The sequence below is a fragment of the Mastigoproctus giganteus genome, chromosome 11 (genome assembly GCF_048544385.1).
Source record: "Mastigoproctus giganteus isolate SK-2022 chromosome 11, ASM4854438v1, whole genome shotgun sequence".
Taxonomy (NCBI): Eukaryota; Metazoa; Arthropoda; class Arachnida; order Uropygi; family Thelyphonidae; genus Mastigoproctus; species Mastigoproctus giganteus.
In genome coordinates, this window is record NC_143585.1 from 9,392,772 (window position 1) to 9,413,182 (window position 20,411).

Below are 20,411 nucleotides of genomic sequence, written 5' to 3' on the forward strand. Positions count from 1 at the left end.
GAATGGTATTCATACCGTTTGTGTCAATGCACATCGATGCGCTCTGTGTTGTTTGTTTTTTTTACTCTGTGTCATGGTTCCCACTTCTCAGTTGAAGGCAAAGTGCTGTCCAGTACATAATTGTTTAATACTGATATGAGCCCCTCGCTTTCGCATGTGTAATCTAAATAAACATGGTGTAGAGTCTGCATGAATCCATCTAGTTGCAATAAAGAATTTCTGTTTCTCTCTCTATGTATTCTAGTGTATGTTAAGAGCCAAGGCTACTAGGACTATGTGGCGTCTGTATATTTGTAATTGCATGTATTCTTCAGTCAGTTTGCTATCTTCTAACCAAAATACCGAATTCCCGGGAGAAGCAATTCTTTGGTATGCCTTGTCATTTCAGAACTGCTCTTACCTGTTTTAGCAGCTTCCGAAATGAGATTTCTCAGTTCATCTTGTGGTAATAAGAGTAAAATAAATCATGGACATCATGTGATCCTACCAAATACTCAAAGGTGTGAGATGGAGTAATTGTGGCGGCCCCTATACATTACTGTTCCGACTGGTCATCGGTTATTGTACTCCGTATTTACAAAGTTACACACATCATCGTAAAAATTACGATGGCATACCCTCCTCTCTAAACTACACCTCCTGCCGAATTTCTAGTGGAATGTAAGCCCAGTACTTCCCACAAATTGCGCATTATAGCCTTAGTTGCTAATGCGCCAATAACATCTAATCTAATCCCACAAATTGTTCCACAGAAAATGCAGGTATGCCATTCTTGAAAGTCTTGCTGGTAAAAGATAAAGAAAACTTGGTTGTCCCTACGCACACAACACTAAATATTAAGAGAAAAGGCATGTTAATAATGAGTACTGACAATCGTGTGTGGCATTTCTTCGACGCGAGTATGAGGATCATTTGAAACATGATTCATTTGCAGCCAGGCACGTGGCTGATAAATTGAGGATCACAGTTACATTGCAAAATGAGCCAGTTACATGATTTCAGTATCCCTGATCCTCTTAGTCGTCTTTCCATACGATTTGGGCGTTCGTCGAGTTGGAAAATTTTGGCGTATCTGTGAACAGCTGCTATGGGATTCTCATGAACCCATCAGAAATTTAAATAATGTCCGTAATCAATAAAAGTAAACAGATTTGTGATGTGTCCAATGACATAAACCAAACCAATGCCGTTCTGTAAACAAGGTAGCCATCGAGGAGGAAACTGAAAGTCGTGTTAGAACAGACACGTTGACATTGCTAGAATGAAGTGTGCCACACTGGTTACTCACATCTGAGTAATTACTACAGTAATAGAACATGCCTCAAGGCTTGATATGTAAGAATGTTTTGAACTGTTTCACTTTTTCATATTTTTTAGAGACCGTGAAGGACGGTCTCTAAAAAATATGAAAACCCTGGGCTAATAATATGATACGCCCTCTCACTGTCGGTAGAATAAATATTTTTGATGAGTAATAGTAATTATTTATTTTAAAAGTAAGTATGGATTTTATCGTTCATTAATAAAAACAATAAAATAGAAAATACGAGGTGTAGCAATAAAGGCCCCGGACTGGTACAATAAAAAAGCACAAAGCGAAAGGGCTCAATAACGGTTTTATTTTTACACAAATTAATTACCACCTGACTGGATGAACTTTTTAAACCGTTCTAAAAGTTTATGAAAAGAGTCAGTGAAGGCGTGCAAAGAGATGACGTTCAGTTTGGTGGTTAGGTTTTATTTATCTACAACATCCTAAAATCTCTTTCCTCTGAGGATAGGTTTATCTTGGTAAAGAGGAAGTCCGCGGAGTGTACGGTGGACGGTTAATCTGTACAATGCCATATTTCGTCAGAAATGTCTTCAAAACAAATGCGGAATGGACGGGGCCATTCTAAGTGCCTTTCTCTCGAAACAGTGGCCTCACTCGGGAAATGCGGTTCAATAGTCTATGAAACACCTGCCTTGATTTCAGATACAAATTCCTTGGAAATCATACCATGTTAGTCGAAAAACATGATCAACATCGTATTGATCCTAGACTTCTGTAAATGTAGCCTTTTGGGCATTGGTGATGATTTTGAAGTCCATTGCACATTCTGACCCTTCGTGTCTGAGTTGTACTGAAACTTGCCGCAAATTCCCGATAATTTAAAATTCTATCCTCATTTTGAAAAGTTGACGGACTCTCACTTCTTGGGTCTTTGCGAAGATCCTCACGTCCATCGCGAAAATCCTAACAACCATATACCACTCAAGCACACTCATACGACTTAACGTTTCATAATAATAAACAGTTTTTAACAGAATGTGTTTTTTTTTTTTAATTTCATGCATTTCTGTCGCAGATTTTATAAATTTGATATTCTTTTGTTACAGGGATGTTACAGAGTTAATGCTACTGACGAAACTCATTGTTACTTGCAATATGTCAGCCTACTGGCAATCCGTGTAACACCATCTGTTGGTGGAAGTTTGAACTACAGCATACCACTTCACTTCCGTTTATTTTCACTCGTTGAAAATGATCGCAACAGCACCAGTCCGGGAAATTTATTGCCAACCCCAACTCGTATAAAACAAAAAAAAGAAAAGAAAAGAATGGATCCTGGTAAAATAAATAAACAGCAAAATAACTGTATTAAATCCGTGGCGAATATCATTTTGATATGTCCCGCGCGCCTTTTGGTTACAAAAGGCGCGAGGGACATATCAAAATGATATTAATATTACGAAATACTGCAAACGTAAAGTAAGTTTGCTGAAGTATAATAATTTTACTATAATTACGGCCGTCCTAGAATATTTTGTTAAAAAGTTCATTAATTATCTGTTAATGTTCACATAGCGATCATTAGTATATGAGGAAAGCACCGGTAGGTTACAAAGTTTAATTTTAGATTCAAAAGTAGGTCCTCAACTGAATTGTCGATAACTGAGACTGTTCTTTTTTATTTTTTTTGCAGGAAGAATAAACTACAGGAAATGTATTTAAATTAAAGATGAATATTTCTAGACTGGTTCTCAGAAATTATTTTAGCTAACGTGCGTTTACCAAAAATTGCCACCTATTTTAGAAATCGTTCCGAACTAGAGCTTAATTTTAAGGAACGGTTGAACAAATATCGGGGTTAAATGAGACATTCTTAGAGTTTATTGTAAATAATCCTTACTTATAAGATTATGATTGGTATTAACTGAAAATATTTCAACAGAATATCTATTCAATCCGCAGCTGTCCATTCTTTATACACTCGGATGGAAGTTGTTAACTTAACCTGGATTTAACATAATAATCCTTTGATGCACCCCTCACCCCCGCTTTGACAGTGCAAATAGACCCAGATGCTATCGGAGAGTTTCGCAGGATTAAATGCATTCACTACGACTCAACACTACAAAATGCCGACCGCGCTAGCCGGGTGGGTAAAGTGCCTGCCTCGCAACCCAAAGGTCGCGGGTTCGATTCCCGCCTCGGGCTTGGATCAAAGTACTGCAAAAACCTTGGGAGGTGCATTATGGCCACAGAAGCCTATGCGCCAACAACTACCAAAAAAAAAAAGAAGAAGAAAAAAAAAAAAAAGAACAGTGCAAATATGTACATACCCCAGTTTACAGTTAGGATGGACTCGCCCCCAGGACAACGGTATGGCAGAACTGTGAAATGATTCCACACGTACTGAGGAACGTCGGCAATATTCTGGAGTGGGCAGAGCTGCGTTTCTTCGTTCCGATATTTGTAATAATTTTTAATGTATTCGAATGCACGTTTCACATTGAATTTCCTAAAGCGAAGAAACTTTAAGAAGCTCTTGGCATCTATTATCGAAATATCTTCTGTCTCTGAAAATATAAAAATGGAAGGATTGACATCAACAGCAAAAAACCTGAGTTATTGGACAACTAGTATTTTCCAGTTAATGAACACAGGGAAATCTTAGTTCACACCATATCAAGCGTGTACAGATTACAAGTGTAGCTATCTCTATTGTAACAAAAAATAAATAAATAAAAATAAATAGATACGCAGGTCTACACAATTAGATGATCACTGTACTATCTAGCGACCAATCTATGATATCGATTTCTATTGTAACTGCAATCACAGCATAAGTACACGGAAGGATATTCATATTTAAATTCCTTTTATTCAACAAAAACAGGACAAAAATGCAAATTCAGGCGTGTGATTGAATTGCAAGTATCATTGCATACTTGACCATCTCACAGGCTCATTGGACAACTAGTATAGTTATATCTTTTTCTGAAATAAGCTGCAAAACCGAACACGCCAGTATCTAAAAATATCATCTCAGACGGAGTTGCTCGAGGCAACAGCCTGGAGAGTTCTTGGAAAGACTGGATGCGGTACAGTCACAACACTAAGTGTGGTATGGCTTGGTGTGTCACGAGAAAGTTTTGGAATCAGTTCCAAGCTATTCCAGATTGTTCGATTACGGCTGTAAACCATGAACAACGCCTAGGAAGGACCCCTCTCTCTCTCTCTCTCCCTCTCTCTCGTCGACGCTTGACCGCTACACAGATAATCGGATGCTTTTCAGCACTAACAGGAACATGATTGTCAACCCAATCATCCATCAGAAATCATCTGCACAAAAAAATCACGAGAGAAGACTTATTGGTGCGTGTTCTGCTGAATGCCCGAAATCATAGACAGAAGAATGTGGGTACTCGAACATCCAATTTAGACTCAGGCGCCTCGTGTTCTTTTCAGCTAAGCCCGGGGTACAGCACGTAGTTGAACCTTCATAACTCCGTGGTATGCTGGGAAATAGCAACTCGATTTAACCTGCGCACGTATAGGAACATAGACTAATAGAGGTAGATTGCTGGAATAGTGAATAATAATGGTTAGTTTTATTGCAGAGCCTTCCGTATCATCATCAGGAATGGATCCGACTGCATGCAGAGATTATACTACGGATCCAGATTATACTATAGACCAAAATTCTCGACTACCATTTAGACAACAAGCAAGTTTTCTACTCTTAGCCTGTTCGGAATCTACTTTCGGAGCTGAAGTGGAGGAAGGCAGTGAATGCCTCTACTTTTGATGAAATTGTGAACAGTCATTTCAGAAGAGGACTCCATTGAATGTTTAACTTTCGCAACAAAAAAGAAATTGACTTTATTCTCAATAAACGTAGAATTTACAAAAAATTAATTAACGTGCACATTGGTGGCACCATCTGTTGGCAGTATTTGAAAACTTCTGAGAAAAATGCCCAACGAGATTGAACCTAAAATGTTTAACCTGGTATTATTCTCAATGATAATCAAGTGTAAACTGATTTGCTGAAATTTGAATGCTTGTAAAGTTTAATGTTGTATGTTCGCCGTCTAAATTTGTTTTTGTTGTTTAGCACCAAAAATATTTTAAGTTTATATTTAATCACCAACACGAAACTAACCACTTAAAATGAGAATTTCAAGTCTATACATTTAACCTGCAAATAAGAATTGCTTTCCAAATTACTTAAAAGGAGAATTTCCAAGTTAATTTTAACTATCTCTAAAGTTAATTTTATGGAAAGTACTAATCCTGGAAAATAAGGAACCGCAGACACTGTTAAATTTTACCAAAGTATAATTTATTGTTGGCAGGAAGCATACAAAATTATTTTCAAGTTTACTCACATTGTAAAGTTGAACGCACACATTTTGTCCTTTTCAGTTAGCTGAAGGGAAATTTGCAAAAATACAATCGATGTTCCTTGCTTTCAAACCACATGAACATCACATTGCGATGATTCGCCTACATTGCAAGATTTGTCCTTTTCAATTTGTTGAATGGAAATGAACTTATTCACATGTTAAGAGCAGAATGAAAACTGAAATTGTCACATGGAAAATACCAAAACGAGATAAACACTGAATCTTCACACGTCATCCTTCACTTTACTAAAAATTCAGGACCACATAAATACCACTGTTCACGTGATAACACAGTATCTTCTTTAATACTACCAAGCATCGAGTGGCACATTTTGTTTTTTCGAATTCCAAAATTTGAAAGAAAAGTTCCACCAAAAGTTCAAATTCTGATATGCCTGCGGTTAAATTGGTGTCAACCTTAACCCTTCCATCGTTCGACGATAAATCTGCATCTGAATTTTTCGCTTTTAAGGGTTAAACCTCGAGTGCCCTGCATAGATACCTCTGATTGGAACGAAACTCCTTTCCGACATTAAAATCGTATTTTTAAACTGACATCGAGCCCACACACAAAACCAAATGAAATTCTGATTCGAAATGCGCAAACAAAGCGTGCAACCCAAAAAGTTCAGTAGCGATAAAAAGACGTGTTGCCGACTTGATCTTTTTCGAAAATTAAACTTCCTGATTGGTGGTATAGTTCAAAACTGTAACCTGAAGTGACCTTTGAAATTTCACCGACTTAAAATGATACTGACGTTTAGCTGGGGGAAGGGAGGTAGGAAACTGCATGGTTTGGTTAAGGGCCGCAACAGATTTATGTCAGCTTGTGATTAAAGGAAATTGTAGTTAATTTTATCACATCGCGATAATTTATCCCGTATTCCATTATTTCTATTTATTTATTTATTTTTTGTTCTACTACAAATTCCTTTCATCGGTAAACGGGTTGAATTACAACTAAACACATACCAAAATTATCTACCAATGCAATTTATTTTATTTTTAAATCGCCCCTTTTTTAAATTCTAACTCAGTAGAACGTTGCAAGCATTTAACCCTTCACCAGCAAGCCTGGCCTTGTTTGTTCCGGTTAAATTTATCCATTCATGCCACTCCGATGACTCATTACCTGATAGTCTGGATACTGATGATGATGCTGAAATAGGATTGTTGCAGCTGCGAACAACGATTCGTTCCTGTCATACTGGAAGCCTGAAGAACGCTGGAACTTACTGGAGCGGAGGCCTGTAATCTTCAAAACGAATCAAAATTAAAAATCTACCTCTTCACGAATGCATACAAGTTCACTCTCATCACTTGAATCGAAATAGTCTTGAGACTTTATTGCAAATTACCATGACAGAGAATAATCAGCAGTAGAAACAATGCGGTAAGAATGCAATTGAAAGCATACAACCAAATCAATCCATTTTTAAATCTTAATGGCTGTTTTAAATGACCGTGAGCCAATGAGGAGGCTGCAATTTTGTAATCAAACTGGCCAATGACAATGTCAATTTCAGAATAAAAACTCTGCTGGCTGCAAAGCTGTATCTTCCGTGTGTGAAGACCGAATTGGGATTAAATAGAAAAACTGTTTCCCTCTATTACAGGGCTGATTTTCTCCCAGAGGCCACGTACTCCTCTGGTATGTGGTTTCACAGGACAATAAACATCAAATTTAAAGCTAAACTGATCACACTTCAAGATCCACGCTCCTTTCCATGATTCGGGCCTACATGACAGTGTCCTCTGCTGCACTGCAGGTCTTGGCAGGCGTACTTCCAACGGACATCACCTCGTGTAAAAAGGTCTCTGCTATCGAATAAAACACAGAATCACAACAGAAATTCTTGGCATAACCTGTAATTTAGATTCAGACGTCAAGAAGAGAAACTTGGGATATGTGAAAATTTGATAAACATTTGGCCAACCAGATGGGATATAAGCCACACTGGACATGTAGCATAAAACCAGATGTTACTTTGCCAGTGGAAGGGATATTAATAAATGGTTTCGGCCCGGTCTTTTCTCTTCATTCTTAATCACTGCTCACGGATCCCCAAATTCAAAATTATTTAAATTCGGACTTGTCAATTGACATCGGTATTCTTGCGGTTCTGAGGAAAGTTGGGCTCGCGTAATTTATCATTACTCCAACTACAATGACCAACGATCAACAATTGCAATCTTATCATAATCATTTTGCTGAAGGAAATGACACTATTCTCGTGGAATACGAAGAATCCTTTCAGGCATTCCAAAAATTTGCACTAGAAGTATTTAAAAAAGGAAACATTGTTGGGTGCTCCACTCCCTGCTTCTTTTTCAATTCTCGGATCTATGGAAAATACACATACGCCATCTAGAGATATCTCTTAAACTTTCGACCAATACTTTATATGCGTGTTAACTTTCCCACAAGCTTCTTGTAAGTGTTTAAAAACATATTTTTCATGTCCTAAAATGCAAAATTCCCACTGATTTGGAAATATATCCTAACCATGGAAAAACTACACGTTGATACTTGATTTAGGCTTTTGGATTCTACTAAAACTATTACTTGAGTTTTCTGCGTTTCTATCACTGTTATTAAAATTATAAAATGGATCTACTTAACTGACAAGACGTATCTAGATAGAATACTTGCTAGATATTTCTTTTTTTCCAGAATAACTGATTCCAATGTGGCCTTAACTGGAATGATTAACCATAAGATGCACCTGACTGCACTACTTGATTGGACTTTACCGGCTGCACTGGAAAAGAGAATACAAGTCTGCACGGACTTGTATTATCCTTTGCGGGATTTTTCTGGTGCCTGAGTTTCGGCTTCCAAGGTACGCGATTATGACAGTCTTGAATTCCAGCAGTGGACGAGGGATGTTACTTTTATTATTATTATTTTTTTATTCCTCTCTCTTTGAATGATCTCATACTGAATGCCCGTTTTGGGCATTCAGTATGAGTTAGTCGAGGTCCGCCACAGTATATGTACGGTTGTGGCGCACCTCCACGTAGTGTAGACGAACCCTGGGCAGGCTTTTCAGGTGATTGCTTCCTGGTAACAAAGTTGCCAGAAACAATTAACAACACACGTGTTGCACAAATATAACTTGACACTGTTCTGGCCTTTTACAGAGTTCTGTATTCAACACAGTGTACTAAGGCGGAGTTGAACTGACGTTCAGGAGGTGCCGTCCTACAAGAAAGATACTATACAGGTCCAGATGATAAGGTATAAGGACAAAAAACAAAATCTATTTTTTAGGGCCACAGGAAAGTTATTATTTCATTTCTATTCAAGAGGAGAAGATCGCTGCTAGCTGCTGCTGTCAGTGTTTTTCAATAAACTCACCTACTAGGCCTGTACCCTGGATATGACTGCTGACGCTGAATTTTCTCAGTGTGGAATTACTGGGTTTTTGATTCGCTTTTGCTAGCCCCTTTCTGGGGTAAGATTCTGGATTGAAATTGGCTATTCTCCCCTTTTTTTAAAGCTGTCTAACTACCCTACTGTTCCTCACTTTTACCTATCAGCTGTTCTATAGGGTTTTCTACTCACAAGTGGTTTCACACCCAAGCTTGCGTTGGGGCCACCATCCTGTATGTTCCCTCCTTTCCTTTCCCTTTACATCAAACTCTCTTCCATCCTCATTTCTTTTCTTGAGCTCTCTCCCTCCTTGCTCTGCTGGAGTGGAGGCTCCGTCAGATGTCTCTCCGACTGACCTGGCCCGGCACTTTGTGCTGTGGACAGATGCTGGGAGGTGCCTTCCTTGGTGGTTGTGCCTCCCGGTAACTAAGTAGCCAGTTGAACATCACAAAGGACAGACCAGCACATGACTCACGGTACCGAAATCACGTTCATCTGACTTTGCAGACTCTTGCATCTTCACAGAATCCTCAAGTGCGGTTTTGCAGGAAACCGCTGCCACTGTCCGTTAAACAGATTCTGCCCACTATGGACGACATCACTCAAGCCCTTGAGGCACAGCTGTTCAAAGATGAGAGTATCGTCCATACGGATTTTTTTTTCCTTCGTAGTATTTTTAGATTATTATGGTAGGACTTATTTCCCTTTTATAGTGATATTTCACTATAAATTCAATTACACAACACCCTTAATATAAATTTTGTTTCCCATATTCACCTTCTTTTTTGTTGATGTAATTATGGCATTGGTTTTCTTTTTCCTGGCTTCCCGATCTACTAGCATATTTTGAATTTGCATAGTTCAATTTGCTTATTATTCTGGAGTAAGTGGTTGGAAAACTTTGCAGCCGTCAACATTTATGGTATTGTGTTACTGTCCCCTGTTTATGCCTTCTTCAACTTTCCCTTCCCCTTTATTATCCATTTAATATAAATCTTAATTTTTAAGTGTGCAAACTGCGTATCTATATAGGTGTTTCATTCTTGCATTACTGGTTCTATGTGCTGAATTCAACGTAGAATTTAAATCTTTGTCAATTATTTAAGTAGTATTGGACAAGCAGTGTTCAATCCGGAGAAATTATGTTTATCTGTATGTCTAGTTCGCATTGATTATTTAGAGGATGCTTATTTATCTGCATATGAATTGTTTTTGCACATGCACTGTTTTATAGATAGTAAAATGTGTAACTGTTTTATACGAATGTAAACTTACCCAATAACATTTCTTTGAGTTGCTCAATGTATATATCTCTTGTCTCGGGGCTCTCATTCAGTTCCTTTGCCGCTTTCTCAAAATCTGCTTCAATGAGAACGTGATCATCGTGACTCCTATACGAAATATCTGTAGCCATCTTCTTAACGCACTTTCCTTCGAGGGACTTCTGGAGAAGCCGAAAGACAAAGATAAAGGTCACCGGTAATGTAACTGTATTCAGTTCGAATGCCAAAGCGTATTGCCCTGCGAAAATAAATTATTTGCAAGTAATTAAAATATTACATTGAAAGTATGTATCAGACAATTTATTCACTGCATCGTATTAATTGAGGTTGTAGTGGAGATTTATTTCTGTAACTTGTGGTTTTCAATAATTAAAAGACTTGATATAATCAAAGCAATTTGGGAATAATTAATGTATATAGTTGGAATTTTTCTTCACTGGGTATTGGAATTGAAATCAGATTTTATGACAGCATTGCATAAGATTATGTCGTTATGATAACAATTTGACATTTGCAATTTATAGAGATAGCTTATCTACTACTAGCTTTTTTGATGAAACAGAGAATAAAAATTCTACTTGCAACGCAATTGAGAATACTAATGCATTGCTTTTAGATTTTAATTTGAGTTTGTTCAATTAGTCAGCTCATAAATTAAGCTCTGAATTGATAAGTTATATTAATTAATACAGGATTTGAACTTGTTGCTTATGGAAGCGAGTACCTGTAATTAGAATTACTGTTTAATTCATAAAATACAGTGTCACCAACATCTAACTGACCTATACACAGACTCAGTGCCTATTTTATTAGGTGCACATACCGAATAGCGAGTAGATTCCATTTTAATCCTCAGAACAGCCTGGATTCTTCTTAGCACGGACTCAAAATGGTGTCAGAAGCATACTACAGGGATTCTGGTCCATGTTGACTCAATCGCATCCTACTGTAAATTGAATGTTTGCGATTTCTACTTGGAAGGGTCATTCCACCTTGTCCCCTAGGCAAATTGCACAGAGAGTTCTACTGCATGGGGAGGTCACTCTAATAGGCCGATTTCAGTCTCATATTCCTGGAACCTGGTGTGTACAAGTTACGGCCTTGTGATGTCGCTCATAGTTCCACTGGACGAATTCATTCGCATATAAATACACTTGCAGCTATTGCGGATTTGCCTGGTCAGAAACAATTTCCAGGTAATCCGTGGCATCCAAATCTTGATGCACTGGTATCAAAGGATACAATACGCACCACGAAAACATTTACGGCGCTACCACAATTCTGATTTTTTGAATGTTGCCAGGATGGTTCCAATGATTCATGCTGGTTTTGATTTTGACATTTTCTGTTCGTCCCATTAGCGTGTGAAAAAACAGGAACCCGGCTTCGTCAGATCAGACAAGTATATTATCCTTCTGACTATACTGTAATTATTTCTTCTTGTTTTTCTTTGATAGGAGTAGCCCGGTTCAGTTGTCATTGCAATATCCCATCCGTGAGATGTTTAGATGAGTTATGCGCTTGGTTGTTATTGAAGGGAGATTCCATTTGATGAAACTGCGAGTGTACTTAATAGAATAGCCATCTCTGTGTGGCCAATAAACACATTTTAAGATTATAATAGCAACTACAGTAAAGAAACATATGAATCACATTTAATCAATAATAAAATGTAGCAAAGGAGAAGTGCTGAATTTATTATTATTATTATTAAAATCAGTTTATTTCCCAAGAAACCCCGGGACGGCTCTGTGCCAGAAGGGTGTGAATACAGACTAAGGTGCGAGGAACACAATGTACAATAAACAAGGGTACATTCGTGCTCGACCCGAGACTTTTACAGGATTAAATAGACAATAATGTACAAAATATACAGTAATATACATGATTACATGAAGACAGAAAGTCTTTGTCATATACAAAGAGACAAGTTAAAAAAAAAAAAAAAAAAAGATTTGTCTAGGAGCAGGTGAGTATTATAGGTTCATAATCTGGTAACAGTTCTTGAGGATTTCCTTCCTGTAGGGCTTGTCTTCACAGAACCTATCAGGGTGGATCCTAAATTTATTGAAGATCCGAAGACAATTGGCTGGAAACATGTTCCTCAGGGAATCAATGCTTGACAGCGTAAGACGTAGAGGGAGACAGGAGTCGGGGTGCTTCCCTCTTGCCCTGTTCGGGCCAGAGATTAATGTGGATACTGATGGAGCATCAATTCGCCTCGTTATAAGCCGAGCAAGCATGAGAACATTTTTTGTCATGATGATATGTCTCCAGGGAGTGGTGCCTAGATTTGCTTGTAGGATAGATCTGGAGATAGTTAGGGAGTGGCCTACCACCCTGTTCATCCATCTAAGCAACCAGTACTCTAAACTGAGATACTTCTGAAGGTATGAGGCAGGGGCAGATGACCAAATTTCTGAAGCATAGAGAGGAATCGGCGTAATACACCTCAGGATGTGCCGAACAAGCAGCGCTGGCTGATGCACACCAACGAGCTCTTGACGCACTGCCCAAAGAGCAGCGTACGTCTTCTGCCTCATCCTGGCAAAATGAGGCTGAAATGTGAGCCCAACGTCCCAGGTGAGGCCAAGATCAGTATGAGAGGTCACCTTTTGCACCGGTTCCCCATTCACAAAGATTTGGATATATCATTTTTGGCTTTCTTCTTGGTTATCGTCAGTTGTGCTGATTTGGAAGGGCTCAGATGCAGTCCTATTGTGGCAAGATAACTTTCCAAGCTCAATATCTGCCTAGAAGATTGTTGGTTGATATCATGAATCTGATGATTATGATCTGAGCTCACGTAGAACTTCAGATCGTCGGCATAAGAAACAAAGTTCGGATTCTGAGCAAGGAAAGGCTCCAAAACTGCTGCAAACAGGATAGCTGACAGTACACTTCCTTGTGGAATGCCTCTTGAGACGTCAATAGTTACTTGAAAGTCATTGTGGGTCACAGACAGATGTCTAGGAAGTAAAATAGACTTCAAAATTTGAAGTAAGGTTTCCGCCAGGCCGAAGTAGTGTTTCAGAATGGTAAAAAGAGCTGGGAGGTGTATTCTGTCATAAGCCGATTTTATGTCGAGGAATATGATATCAATCTGTGATTTGTTGTTAAGGGTGTGCTGAATTCTGAAGAGGGTATCAAGAAGATTGGTAGTTGTCGATCTCTTTTGTAGAACTGTATGGAGGTACTCGGGCCTGTGTGCAAAGCAATGCTGGGCAATTGTTGGCTGAATTACTTTTTCGAAAATTTTGAGTAAAGAACAGCTGATGGATATTGGTCTCAGGTCTTTAGGAGATTTGGGTTTCTTGATCTTTGGAATGGACTTAACATGGTAAGTTTTCCAAATTGAAGGAACTATTCCAGATTGCAGGATTTGTCTGAAAAGGTAAAGGAGAAGGTCGACTATATATGGGCTGCAAATTTTGATAATAAAGAGTGAGAAACCATCCGGACCTACAGTGGCTTTGTTGGGTAGTTTATTGATGACATCAATTAGGGTCTCTCTAGTTATTTCTATTTCAGACAAGTGTGCCCTAGGTAACCAGTCCTCCTGCGAGAGAAAGGAATCAGAGTCAGGAAAATCTGCCTGCTGTAAGCTGAACTGTGCCCATTCCTGGACAAGCTTTTTGTCAATGGCTAGATGATGATGATTCGAAAGGATCCTTCTACCACTCTTCAACCTATTGAGAACAGCTTGGTTAAGGACCAGCCTTTTCTTTTTCAAGAAGCAAGCTCTTTCTTTCTTAAAGATGGAATGGTTTGAGGGAAGTTGAGTTTTCTGCCATTTCCGGTAGGCCTTCTGCTTCTTGATGAAAGCCATCTTAGTTTCCTTATTGAAACCTCGATGCGACCTGTTTCCACTCCTGGTGATTCTGGCTGCACCATGTAGTGCAATTTACTTCATTTGTTCCGACAAGAGCATAATGGCATCCTCCAATGGCTCAGAATAGAGACGCTCCCAGTCAAACCCAATCAAGCATTGGAGAATGATCTCTGGCTTCAGATATTTGGTATAGAAAGCTATCCTAGGCAATTCAGCAGAGTACTCGTCAGGTAGCCCAAGGGAAATGCTCTGTAAGGATAGTTTACATGCAATTGGCGAGTGATCAGATTGGAATCGAAAGTTGCCAGGTAGGAGTTTGATATCTTTTAAGTTGTGGAAGATTAGGTCCAGCGCTTGACACGCTCTAGTTGGTTGCGTCACTAACCGTGTAAGGTTAAAGGCCCGAAGAGTGGCCTCAAGGCCCTCAAGAGCATTCCCATGCCTGGCCAGTGGCAAGTTTTTCTAGATTCTAGATTCTGTTTCTGATTTTCGTAAATAATATTGATGTTGGTATCCAAGATCAGCCCTCAACGTTTGCTGATGATCTGAAGGTGGAAGGGGGGTTAACAATTCGAGCCGGACCGTGTTGCTTCAAAACAACTCTCATCGGTTGTACATTTGTTCCCAAAAATATCAGCTTTAATGCATTCAAAAGTAAGGTTATGTATTTGGAGAACAGAAATTCTGGAGTCGCGTATAAATTAAGAGGATAGAAGCTAAATTTGCTTCAAGAAGGAAAAAAATCTCAGGTGTTATGATTCGACACGACATGAAATTTTCCATGCAGTGTAAACAGGATATGAAGGCACTCGGCGTTGTGTTCAGGATTTCTAGGACCTTTGCTAGTACGGAGAAGGTCGTCATCTTCCAGCTTTACAAGGCGAAGGCGAGACCACATTTGAAATATTGTATTGAGGTTCGGTGATCGAACCAAAAAAGACATGGAAGGGTGACCAGATTGGTGAGAACAGCAGAGCGATGCATATATAAAGAATGACTTAAATGTGAACTGCAAAGTTTGACAACCACAGATATAAGGATAGATCTAATTGAGCAGTATGAGGCAATGAAGAGGTTAACTGAATGAATGAGGAAGGGTTGATCACCCTCTGGGTGAGACGGGAAAGAAGGGACGAATATATGAAGTTTCAGTGACGACAGAAGATTGGATTTCATGATGTTCACCTATGAGTCGTCACACATTGGAATAAATATCCTCCCAACGTAGTGGAAGCAGTGAGTCTAAGCTTAGAGCATAATTGGATGATTACATTACGGGAAAGGAAACAGAATAAATATTTTTATTTTATCTGAATTATTATTATTTTATTTATTTATTTTTGGCTGACGCAAAAAAAATAAACTACTACAGCTGTCTCTGGCTATAGTGCAGTTCACTTAGTGCTTGTTCGCTATATCACTCTCTATACAGGGTCATCAAAAAAGGTGTCCGTTATTTCCCATTTAATTATCTTCGGAAATATTTGATCGATTGCTGCGATCGTAGCAGCAAACAATGTGGTAACTAAGTTTTATTTGACACCCTCAACAATGACCTTGGATGCGCCGTGAGTGTGTGCAGCCACTCAATCTCATTTAACATGGCACTAGCAAATTCAGTACGTCTGGGACCGTCTTCAGGTTTGATTTCGTGTTTGAGTTTAATCTTGTATGCATGCAGTCTCAGTCGTTTATGAAGCACATCCTGAATGGTGGTCTTTGGAATGCCAAGCTCCAGACTACGACGAGCGATGGATTTCTTCGGACTACGTAACCAAGACTGTCTCAAGCGCTCCATATTCTCTTCAGACATTGGTGATCAACCTGGAGATTTCTTAATGTGTACACTGCCAATTTCCTTAAACTGATTAAACATGGCACGTTGGTTTAATCAGAATTTCTTATTTGCAGGTATGGCAGACAATTGTAATTTTTTTTAAAGAAGGCTCAAATCTTACGTAAATCTAATCTGTTTTCACTGTGCAGTCAACTCCACAAATAACAACACGAAAAAGCTTTATTCGTATTGTTATTTGTGGAAGAACCGCTATACTCTTGAATAGCATTGAATAAGGGAAATGGTAAGCTTGAGGGATCATTAAAAGTGAAGAACCATAGTTAAGGGTGGAGTTTCCGAATGAAATGTTTTTAAAAAAATCGCAATGATTAGACACGTCAGAGTATAACATTATTTTCTGAATTGACCGTTAAGTTTTGTACAAGTCATGTACAATTTAATTATCGTTGGTTGGGTGCGACTGACCATCAATTCCGATTAAAAGCAAAGTTGCAGCAGGCCATTTTTGATGAACACCGCTCCCTTATTCTTTCGCAGAAAAGTTTGGGTTGTTGACAATATCCACAAGACAAACGGTTGTTAAATGGTCAGACGGTCAGCAGTGGACGGAAGTGCAAACATTCTCATATATTTCAATATCTTGGGAAAGAAATTGAGCAGTTCCAATATCTAAGTTAAAACTACGTTCACTGCATGCGTTCGACCGTGATTCTGAATGTATACACCCTTCTAGCAAACCTGCTGTCCTGCAGTGAAAATCCTGTACTAGACTGATAAATAAATAAAGAAATAATTAATAGGAAAGTTATTTTGTCACTGGATAAGAGTGCCAGATTCTTGACAAACGGATTGAGGAATGCCGGTTCCTGGTAAAATTGAAGCTTAAACAGCAGAGTGAGACATGCTGCTTTTGTCAGTGTGCGTTCTCTTTCAGCTGATCATTAACGGGTTAACTTGAAAGATCTTACAATTAACTTACTTGACATTTTGTCAGTTTGTATGCAACATTTAGAAGGCCAAGGGCCATATTATAAAGTTGAGTGAATTGACACTTGAAGTTATTAAGGTCGATTTGCATTGATCGTACGGTAGTTTCGATATCGTTGATCGATTTGTTATGTCGGGAGCCATCGTGCGATAGCTTATCCAGGTTTGAATTCAGACGATATGTTGAGATTCATTTGATGCTCGCTTTTAACACGATAGTTTCTGAAGTACACTTCTATTAGAACAGAGTCTAATGAAATTGAGTAATTTATTGTATAGTAATTTATGCAGGAACAGCTTTTCAATTTCATTCTCAGAATCCGTAGAACTATCGAATAACTAATCTTGAGAAAAAGAATAAGCGGTTTCATTTATTTTAGATGTAAAAAGAAGAGAAAGAGCATACGGCGCGTTGATTTTTTCGTCAGCAGATGCATTGTCCACCACATAATGAGGCGGGTGAGGGAAAGCAGAAGAGTTGAAACGTCTGCAATTGCGACGTCAGGACCTCATAATTTAGCATACGTGCATTCTTCACTGCAGAATACTGCGCCAGAGATAAGATAACCCTATGCTTGAACATTGCACGAACTACAGATGGCGCCTTCACAATTAACTTTAAAATAAAATGTATTCAATTTATGTAAATAGTTAAGAGAAAAGAGAAACATTGGATCAACTTGCCCAAGGCCATAGCTTCGGTGAGCCACAAAAAGAAGTAATACAAATTTTCAACGATTAAATATGTAAAATTAAATTTAAAAAAGAACTTTTAACAGCAGACAACGAGGGCGATAGCGGCAAGAACGAACATACGAAACCACCCAACGCCACCTCGAGTATTCCTTTCGTGTCCTAGTAATGGATTTTATTTATCGTGTAGGTAGTCTCAACTTTCATTTTTTAAAAAGTATGGTTCTAAAGAGGTCAAGTGTCAGCTAGGCTGTTAAAGCAAAGGGGGAAAGCTATCGGAACATTTTTTGTTGGGAACATAATTGAACATTTTATGTGAAAAGACTGGATTTGGAAAGACCGCCAAATTTACAGTGCATTTAGTGGTTTTGAGAGACGTGGGAATCGACTGTTCCAAACTTTTATTGCAAGTACAGTATACACGTAACATTCCATAATTTTAAGGTGATATTATTATTAGTATTAGCATTACAGTGCAAGGAAACGACAGGCTTTGCTGCACCAGACAAAATAAAAAAAGAAAATTCAAAACAGATTATCTCTTCCCTCATTACATTGGTAACTATCCAGTTGACCTATGAATTTCTTCAAACTGTTAGCCTCAACTACCTGTGGGGGCAACCATTCGCTGGCTAAAAGAAAACCATATACTAAACATCTTTTCCAGTAATTTGAATTTATGGCACCTAGTTCGAGAATTCCTTAAAACAACGAAAATTTCGCCTTCATTCAATTTATTAACACCCTCCCCCTCTCGAAGCCTTATAAACCCCGCTCAGGTTTCTTCTAAGGTGCCCCTTCAAGAAGCGCAGGGGTTGGTTTTTCAGATAGAGCTCCGTGCTTGAATGCAGAAATCCAAATAAAGACTTGCAATTGCCTCATACAGTGGGGTTATGACTTCAATATCTCTACAAGATATTGCGCGATAAGTTAGGACACCACTAATGCCTGATCGCTTGTTACACTGCTCTAGATCCCTTTCTACCTCTACTGTTTTAAATTCAACCCTACCAAGTGAATAAGTTATTTTGGAGTTGTTATTCACAAATCTAAGACCTTGCATTTTAAGGCATTATATCATAGCTGTCAGGTTTACGAACTGTTCTTAAAGCCTTTTCAAGTTATCATGAAGAAGTATTTACTTGGCACTAATCATTAACGACTCTCCCAATCTTTACGCTGTCTGCAAACTTCGACATCACACACTTAATCCCTTCGTTGATTCGTTTATGAAAATCAGAAATAAACGTGGTCGAAGAACCGATCTTTACGGGACCCCACTTGTAAAGCTAATCTCAAGAATACGACCCTTTGTCTTTTGCCCTGCAGATACCCTACAATCGCTCGTAGAAACTTTCGAATAATCCCTACTTGTTCCAGCTTATACAGTCTTCTCTCATGAGGGAATAAGTCAAATGCCTTGTACAATGCAAATAAACTCGATTGTTCTTTATATTCAGGTCCTGAGTAACCGTGTCAAAATAGCTTACCACTTAGTTAAACATGGTTTTCCCTTGACAAAACTACGTTGCCTGTCCTACAGAATGTCATTTCTATCTAAATATCTCTGGATTGCAGTCTTAAAAATTGCTTTTATGAATTTCTCTATTTTCTGAGGTCGGTCTAACTGATCTGTTGTTAAACGCTTCACTATTAGAACTGCATTTATTATTGGCGATTCATTAGCACTTCTTCAATCCAAAGGAATCTCTCTCGACTTCATTGATACCTTCATAATTCACCTCAATGGTTCAAAAAATTACTTTATCTCTAGACATCTTCGGTTTATTGCGATTAAACGGATTGTAATTTTGGGTGATTTGACTGTCGATGAGTTTCTTTAGGTGTTATTAATAGTTTCAAGGTGAAATATTGCTTAGCTTTTGTGATATAGCTATTTGGTTAAGAGAGTGTGGTTTACCACATCGGCAGAGCCAATATGGCTGCCATGTGGTAACGATCGTTGTCGGCGGATCCGTAGTTTTGGCTGTAAACGTAAATGAGGTTTCTTATTTTTTTTGCTGATAGATCAAGAAAGTTACTGTAAGTGCAAATAATATTGCTGCTTTGAACCTCAAAGGAACAGTTCAAGAACGCAGGATTTAGAAGTTGGAATTATTGAAATACTGTAGTTGTTATTACTAATATATTTGGAAGTTGCTTATTTAATACTACTAATATTAATCTCTTTGTGAGTTTTTGTTATTAAAGAATTATGGAAGATATAAATCCTAATGGTAAACGACCTTTAGACAGATCCAGCGGGGAGGGAGTGTAAGGACCCGTCCTTACATTAATTAATAAAATTTGTTAAATATTATGAGAATTTAACTGTAATACGAATAGTGGTTTTCTGGTAAAAACAACATGGGTTAAGAAGCACTGAAATTCAAAAATACCTTCCAGTCACTCCCCGTTTAGTTGTAGCTTGTTTGTATGGAAGTTCTTTGACGAGTCAGTGAAAGTAATATACCATGACAAATCCCCATTAAGACAGAAGCAGATGCACCATAGTAAGGGCCAAGAGTGCTTAAGCTGGCTCTCTTAAAGATTTCACGGTGAAACGCTATTAGAGGTAGGCGACGTCACCAGGTGTGCGCGCGTGAGGTCACGGGAGGAGCTGTGACGCTTCTCAGTTGACCTGAACTTCCGCTTCTCTTTCTGGATTGTTCTCGTATGTTCGAGGTCCACGGAAGTTGGGACACAAAGACTAAAGAAGACCCGCCCACGGAAGAGGAGAGGAGACAAATGAGAACACAGGAAAAA

General features: G+C 38.6%; 1 protein-coding gene across 2 annotated transcripts in view; it reads right to left on the reverse strand.

The window, feature by feature from the left end:
* The window catches only part of LOC150077693 (clavesin-2-like), an 80,717-nt gene that overhangs the window by 52,782 nt on the left and 7,524 nt on the right, over positions 1–20,411 (reverse strand). The window contains exons 2-3 of one of the 2 annotated variants that reach the window (XM_090384642.1): positions 10,328–10,573; positions 3,607–3,843 (exon numbers count right to left, since the gene is read on the reverse strand). In XM_090384642.1, the coding sequence (XP_090240768.1) occupies positions 3,607–3,843; positions 10,328–10,466 (376 nt within the window). In that variant the 5' untranslated portion in view covers positions 10,467–10,573. The remainder of the gene's footprint in view (positions 1–3,606; positions 3,844–10,327; positions 10,574–20,411) is intronic. The other variant, XM_090384643.1, reaches the window with a different exon arrangement.